Source organism: Myiozetetes cayanensis, unplaced genomic scaffold (assembly GCF_022539395.1).
Source record: "Myiozetetes cayanensis isolate MyiCay16 unplaced genomic scaffold, myiCay2020 scf24, whole genome shotgun sequence".
NCBI classification, from domain to species: domain Eukaryota; kingdom Metazoa; phylum Chordata; class Aves; order Passeriformes; family Tyrannidae; genus Myiozetetes; species Myiozetetes cayanensis.
In genome coordinates this window covers 170,523-177,634 of record NW_026087456.1, presented here as the reverse complement: position 1 = coordinate 177,634, position 7,112 = coordinate 170,523, and the positions used below count along the sequence as shown (strand labels likewise).

Sequence of the window (7,112 nt, the reverse complement as noted above, 5' to 3'; positions counted from 1 at the left end):
AGAGTAGGAAGATGCACTGTGTGAGATCCCATATGTCTGAGTTTACTGCAGTACAAACCAAAGGATGCTTCTGTGCAACTGTTTAACACTAACTCAGTAACACATGGCACTCTGTAGACTAAAAACACCACCTTCTCTCTGCTGATAGCCCCTCTGCAATGCTGACAATGCAGGCTCAGAAAAAGACAATTTTCTCTAAAGGAAGACTGAAAAACCTCTCACATAGGTTAACTTCTGAAAAGGAGTTTCATCCTGGTGCTCATGCTCAAAACCCAGAGTTAAGAATCAAGAGAAAATACTACAGTCAGAAACCACAACCCCACAAAGTAGAATGAACCCTCAATGGTACAGGTACTAAAAAGGAACCAGTAGGTAAACCAGCAGCTCTTGAAATGATTTCTGTTTTGGTTACATTCTGTCCAGTAATTCAACATCAAGGATCTTCCCACTTTGCTCATTTTGGGACAGCTGTAGTCAATAATACAGTATACAGCAAGAAAATAATACAGTAAGAAAAGTGGAGTTTCTGCAGCAGAGAGGTGCATTTCCATCAAGATAAGCCTGCAATATTCCCCCCTGGCTTACACTATAAAACAAAGCAAGATCCTTACCAGGTAAGCAAGCTCCCCATTCATCTGTATAGACCTGCAGACTCTGGCCATCTTTTTCCCCCCTCTTAATCAAAGTGCTGGAGATTGTCTCGTTAGAAAGAATTGTGAGAACCTGTTGATTGCCAGGCTTGCCACATAGCTGGTGCAGCAAGCCAGATCAAAACAGTATGAGAAACACTTGTCATTTTAAAAACAGCAATCAAGTAGAGCTACTAACAAGCCCAGCAACAACCTGAGAGGACTGCTTGCAAGGAATAAGGAGGATTGCTGTATTAAAAACAGTCTTGGTAGAGAAGGTGATATACTTTTGAGTATAGTAGCTAAGGGAACTGCCAACAGACTCATTTTCCAGTACAGACAGACAGCATATGACTCTAATTACAATAATTCATGACCTGAACAGCATTCAGTCTAATCTGAAATTATCTGATTGTAAGGTTAAAAATGTTATTAACACAATGATAGTAATACTGTGGAGACAGCCAGAAGATGTAGATATTAGAAATACACACTTTCTGAAGTGTACTTAAAAATACAGTAGAGGGCTCACTTCCCAAATGCCTTTATCTTCCCGTGTATCTGCATAGCATTGAATTACTTATTTATAACTAGATACATTCCTGCAATTTAGGGATACAATATGGGTATATTTCACTGCAACATATGTTCAAACTACATGGTACAAAGGTACTACAGTGCAGTCAGTTCAGTGAAGCCACTAAAATTAGCTCAGGTCCTGAATGTTTTTCATTCCTTTCACAGACTGTGCTGTGAGGTCAAAGTGAGGACCCTGTGCAGCACGTTATTCCCTCCAGGGAACCAGGGAAAGAACAAAGACACAGGAATGTAGTTTTGGAACTACTGAGTTATTAGATGAGAGTAACTCCTTGAAGTTACTTAGGTTCCTGTGTGATCTGATCTCTCATGCTCTGAGATCCAGAAGCAAGAAGCTAAATTACCATTAATCCAGACACTGCTGTGGAAAAGGCCTGCTGATCTGCCAGACTGAAAGCAGCTAAGCCAGGTGTACGTGGCACTGAACTGGCACAGGTAAACCCTGATGGACTCCAGCCGGGAAGTTCCTCTCTCCCAGAGTTCCACATATGAGCACCTGGGAGTTCACAGCAGCCACACACACCATCGGTTTTCTCTGACCTTCCTCAGGCTTTGCCAACCTACCTAAGTCTGAAGGCATTACACCAGGGAACAGTGAACTTTCCTTGAGTTCTTCTGAAAACAACACAGAGTGACTGGCCGCTGAGGACCACTGCTCTGAACACTGGCAGTGTGTGAGCACACAGAACGAATTAATGTTGACATTTACTTAGCATCACAGACTGATTTGGGTCGGAAGGGACCTTAGAGATCACACAGTTCCAACCCCACTGCCACAGGCAGGGACACCTTCCACTGGACCACATTGCTCAAAGCTTCATCCTTGAACACAGGGATGAGGCATCCACGACTTCAGGATGCTCCAGTGCCTCACCACCCTCGCAGTGGGAAACATTCTTCCTTTAATTTAATTTAAACGCGTTCGTGCTAATCACTCTCTTTATCTTATTGTCAACTCGGCGGGATCTGACGGGAAAGGGCCGGGCGCGACTCAGGCAACCCGTAAATCAGGCACAAACTGCGGCCGGGGAGAGCGTAGCCTCTCCCCACCACATCCCGCCGGCATCCCTCCATCCATCCATCTCCCTATCCTTCCTCCCTTCCCGCACCCCGCCCCGTGCCCGCCCCCGCGCGGCGCAGGCGCGGAGCGAGCGGAGCGGGGCCGGGCCGGGCCGGGGCGCAGGCCGCGGGAGCCGGCAGGTTGGGAGCGGCGGGAGATCGGGAGGGAGCGCCGGGACGGTGGGTGGACGGACGGACGGACGGACGGAGCGGGGGAGGGAGGGAGGGAGGGGCGGGGTCGCGGGCAGGGCCGCGGCGCTGCCGTGTGGCTCCCGCGGGGCAGCCCCTCTGCGGCGCTGCCTCCCCCCGGCCCCCGAGCACGGCACGGGCGGGATGGGCCGAGAATTGGGAGATGCGCGGAGCCCCGGAGCCGGCACGGCCTGTCCCGCAGGCCCAGGCACCGGCGAAGGAGGCGCAGGGGGGGGGGGGGACACACACGACAAAGCGGGGCCCTTCCGCTCCTGCGTTCGGGAATAGCCAATTCCAGAATGATCGGTGCCGAGAAGGCGGCAATTACATCACTGGGACGGCGATATCTTAATGCGTTAGAAGCATCCGGATGGGTTATTTTTGTAAACAGAAGCACAGTTTACTCGAAGAACCACAGTTACATGCCACATAAGGCCCTAGGAAAAATAACTGAAGAATGGTAAAGAATGTTCCTCTGCCTTAGGCTTAAGTGCAGCGGGCCTTTCACTGCCTATTAGAAAAATGCACCTGAAATCCAAATATGAAAGCAGTTCCATTAACAGTTGCCTCCATGTTCTTTTCTTTAAGCAGAGCATCTCTCAAGGAAGCGCTCTTCGAAAGTGGAAAGAGCCCATTCTACAATGATGAATGCCGACATGGATGGTATAAGTTCTTAATGTTCTTGTTATTCTTTCTACTTATTTCCAACCGTTTGCAGAGGTTGCACTAAAACTCTCATGATTTATTGCAGCTGTTGAGGCTGAGAATCAGGTGGAATTAGAAGAGAAAACACGGCTTATTAATCAAGTTTTGGAACTGCAGCACACACTTGAAGGTTAGCAGCTTGGCACATCAGATTTTTTACAAGCACACAGTAATAAGCAAAAGAAGAGAACCTCACTGCTCTGCCCTACCTTAGCCACAGTGTCCAGAAGTATGTCAAAGCAGCTGAAGGTACATAGGCAAGGTGACTCATAATACACATCAAGCAGGAGGGGCGATATGGTTAATTTGTTGCTTATTAGCTGACACACATCTTTGAGTCTGTTTCCAAGTAGTTTAGTTTGCAGTAGCTTAATTAAAAAATTCAAGAAAATAATAAAGATACAGACTAGGAGTATGTTTAACAAGTTTATCCAAATACCATACTACAAAATAATACAGGAAAAATGGGCTTTTGGTAAAACTTCAGTAGCAGAATGTTAGCATATTACTATGTTAGCATAATACCTTATGGTAACGTTTCCTGCATTAAAGGTGTGATGTCTGATATAGGCCCGTAGAACATATTCATTATTGCATGCAATAGTGTCTAATACTTTTCTTATAATATCACCTTCGCAGATCTCTCAGCACGAGTAGATGCTGTTAAGGAAGAAAACTTGAAACTGAAATCAGAAAACCAAGTTCTTGGACAGTATATAGAAAATCTGATGTCAGCGTCTAGTGTTTTCCAAACAACTGACACAAAAAGCAAAAGGAAGTAAGGGCTGACTCACAGATGATGCTGTTGTATTGCTGCTGTCTTTTTTTGTTTTAACTGGCATAGGCTACGTGAGCTAAAATACCTTAGTTTGTGGCTTACTGGATACTTACAGACTATAAACTTTGGAGATAAACAGAATTAAGAGCATTATCATGGACAGGAGACATAAGTTTGTGTATTAAGCAATGTGCAAATGTAGTTAGATAATTACTAAATTTTGATATTTGTTTTAAAAATGCGCATATCTTGTTAAAATTGGATTCAGTTTGTCAGGTTAAACAAAGGTCTGTTGGCACTCTTTGAAGTCCTAGGGTAGAGTTCTTGACTAGCAAAGTAGGTTACAATATTGTGTTGAAGCCCTATTTGATAAAAATATTCAGTCTAATTGCATCACTTTTTTCACGAGATATATTTAATTATTGTGTAGTACTGTTCATAGCTCTGCAAAGCAACTTAAAACAAGAACCTACAAACCAGTTAAGCATTTCTGTGGAGTAATAACAGTATGACATTGTTTGTAGGGCTTGCTTACAGAAAAGCACTTAAGATTTTTTGGGAAGGGGGAGGATAAGGGGAAGAGGAACATGGCTACTTAATCAGGGAAACACCAAACTGATGCAGTATCGGAGTGCTGTAATATGTACACTTGAAACCATTTTCACTTTCCCATTTCCTCAAAGAACAATCAGGCACAGCATCGTAATGTATGATCCTCCTGAGGTTTTTCAGTTGTGCGATGAAGTTATTTAAAAACCTGGGTGATGAGCTTTTCAGAAACAGAAGGTCGGCAATGTTCCTCGTGCTCATTGTGAACAATCTGCAGTGAGGAACTGAGAAGTCTTCTTTCCTTCCCACCTTTTACTTTCCTCCTGAAGTGCCAAACTTGTCTTTGCTTCAGGCCTCAGAGCAGCTGTTTTCCTGCCCCAGAGCCTGAGCTTGTGAAGTGCCTCTTGAGGCACTGCATAAAAACATGTAAGGTAGAAGGCTGCAGTGGAACAAAGGTGGCTTTTGCCTCTCAAAACCGTGCTGCTCTGAGCAGTGCCTGGTGTCAAGGTGCTGGTTTTACTGGCTTGGCTGTTGTTAGCAGGTTTTGAAAGGGAGCTTAGCCTAGATTAGGGGTCTGAGCACTTCCCACAGAGGCAGCACGTCCAGCATAATCAGTATTAAGGCAGAGCAGAAGCTGAAATACAAAGATGTAAGTTTTATCAGTACTTAGTTGCATCTGTTTCATCTTGCCATACAGCAGCACTGCAGACTTATTTATGGATGTTAGCTAGAACTGAGTATCTCTTCAGTAATGAAGCCATTGTACTTGACCTTTTAAAAGGAAACCACTAGTTCAAGGATCTCTTTCAACCTAGCTGTGAATTAATCAATGGAATAGTAGGATAAATCCCTCTGAAACCCCAAGTTTCTTGGTAGCTAAGCACTGCTGTCTCTTGAGTGTAAGTTGACATTGTGAGGTTCCCCCCTCCAAAAGATGAGGTTTCCCATTTCTCCCCATTTAAAATGGCTCTACAGCGCTCACTGGAGTGTCAGCAAAGACAAAAGACTGCCAAAAAAACACTAAGAGTTTGCTCTCGAGGGCTGTTTACAAGTCTGGCTCAAGAAACCAAATGATGAAAAATGTTTTGCCCACCAAGACACAAATGGGTGGTACTCTTTGTGTCATGGGGTTCTTGTAAACATCTAAAATGATTTTTAATCTTCTATGGACTACTCTCTCACATTACTGGAACTCTAAATTAATGCTAGCAGGTAGAGTAGATCACATGGTTAGTCCAGAGTTTGAGCATTAAACAAAGAACAGTCACACCAAGCACTGCTACAGGTTGCATCTCATCACAGCCATTGTAGCTTTAAAGCCACGTCACTGCCCATCTCCATCTGCACTGTAGGGGCTCACCTGGTAACAGAGCATGCGCTTGTTAGACTTCAGCACTTCCCAAGATAAAGTAATCTTAAAATCCTGGGTTTGTATTGTAGATTGGATAGTGATACTTTATCCATCAGTGTGTATATAGTAGTTATTTCATCTCTCTGCAATTCTACATCCCACTACTGTGGCCTTCATTTAACTTATGAGCATTTTAAAGATGTTGTATTTCTGACTTTACACTAAATAAAAACTTTTGATTTGTCTTGATTAGTTTGCTTTAACATTTGTAAACCCTAAAACTTCTCACAGCTATGTGTAGTCGAAAGGCGGAAAAGTAGTAGGGTTTGCCATCATCTTAATGGTTTCTACATAGCTGAACTCTGTGGAAGACTAGATGAAGTCACCAGGTATTAAGATTAAACCTGGGTTAATGAATCTAGTTTCAGCAAGGTTTCAGTTTCTGACTCGCTGTTTTCAGCCATGAACCTTACTTTTCTGGTTCAAGACAAAAAGGATTGGCACACTGCATCCAGTGTAGTCAAAAAGCTAAAACTTGCACCTCTCCATGTGGGGAGGCCTTTAAGCCAAGTTAGAATACAGGACGCATTACCTTTTCCTCCACTAGTTAGTGAGCTCTACATTAGACAGGAACCAGAATTATTATTTCATCATACCTTCATGACTGTGTATGCCAACTGAGGAGCAGCTTCAGCTGTGAGTAAATAAAAGGGCCTCAGTCCTACTTGGCCTTCCCTGCATATAGAAAATGTTCAGTCTGGTTATCTGGCATCCTCAGTAAGACCTTTTATGAAGCTACAGAGTAGCCGGTGGGAGTGCAGGCTGTAGAGGTCTGATACTCATGGAGTTCCAAAGATGACTGACACTTTTAATAGCAAGGCACCCTGGAATTGAAAGTCATCACCTTGTTAATTTAAAGCTCTTTCAAGCAGCCACAATAGTAAGATCAAGTATTTTTCCTGAAATACCTGCTCAGATATAAATGGATGATGCACAGGAACTGTGGGTGAAATCTCAACATTACAAGTATCAATGGACAGGGGTTCCCCTTCTGCCTGGTTTTCTACATCTAGAGCCTCAAATCCCCAAAGCTCTCATATTTCTCCCCTAATTACCAGCATAAGACTAAATCCAAGTAAGCAGAAGGATGTCTTCTATCTCCAGGTTCTAAGTGATCAAAGTAATCAAGTCAGTATTAAAGGGAGACAGGCCTTACAGAGTCAGTATTACTGCAAACAGCACTCTTGAGCCATGG

The 7,112-nt window shown here is 43.9% G+C and overlaps 1 protein-coding gene across 2 annotated transcripts; it reads left to right on the top strand.

Moving 5' to 3' along the window:
• Positions 1-2,348: 2,348 nt before the first annotated feature.
• SCOC (short coiled-coil protein) lies at positions 2,349-6,106 on the top strand. Of its 2 annotated transcripts, none has more exons than XM_050320483.1 (4): positions 2,349-2,426; positions 3,066-3,137; positions 3,226-3,309; positions 3,819-6,106. In XM_050320483.1, exons 2-4 carry the CDS (start codon positions 3,116-3,118, stop codon positions 3,959-3,961), a joined length of 249 nt encoding a protein of 82 aa, XP_050176440.1. In that variant the 5' UTR covers positions 2,349-2,426; positions 3,066-3,115; the 3' UTR covers positions 3,962-6,106. The 2 variants fall into 2 exon arrangements, with proteins under 2 accessions (XP_050176440.1, XP_050176439.1); XM_050320482.1 differs by having other exon boundaries at positions 2,356-2,465.
• The last annotated feature ends 1,006 nt before the right edge of the window (positions 6,107-7,112 follow it).

What these genes read in the sequence shown, in the direction of transcription:
- SCOC (XM_050320483.1), top strand. Translation starts at nt 3,116, where the DNA reads ATGATGAATGCCGACATGGATG. An exon ending in GATGAATGCCGACATGGATG is followed by an intron (nt 3,138 to 3,225) that starts GTATAAGTTCTT and finishes GATTTATTGCAG; the next exon opens with CTGTTGAGGCTGAGAATCAG. An exon ending in ACTGCAGCACACACTTGAAG is followed by an intron (nt 3,310 to 3,818) that starts GTTAGCAGCTTG and finishes TCACCTTCGCAG; the next exon opens with ATCTCTCAGCACGAGTAGAT.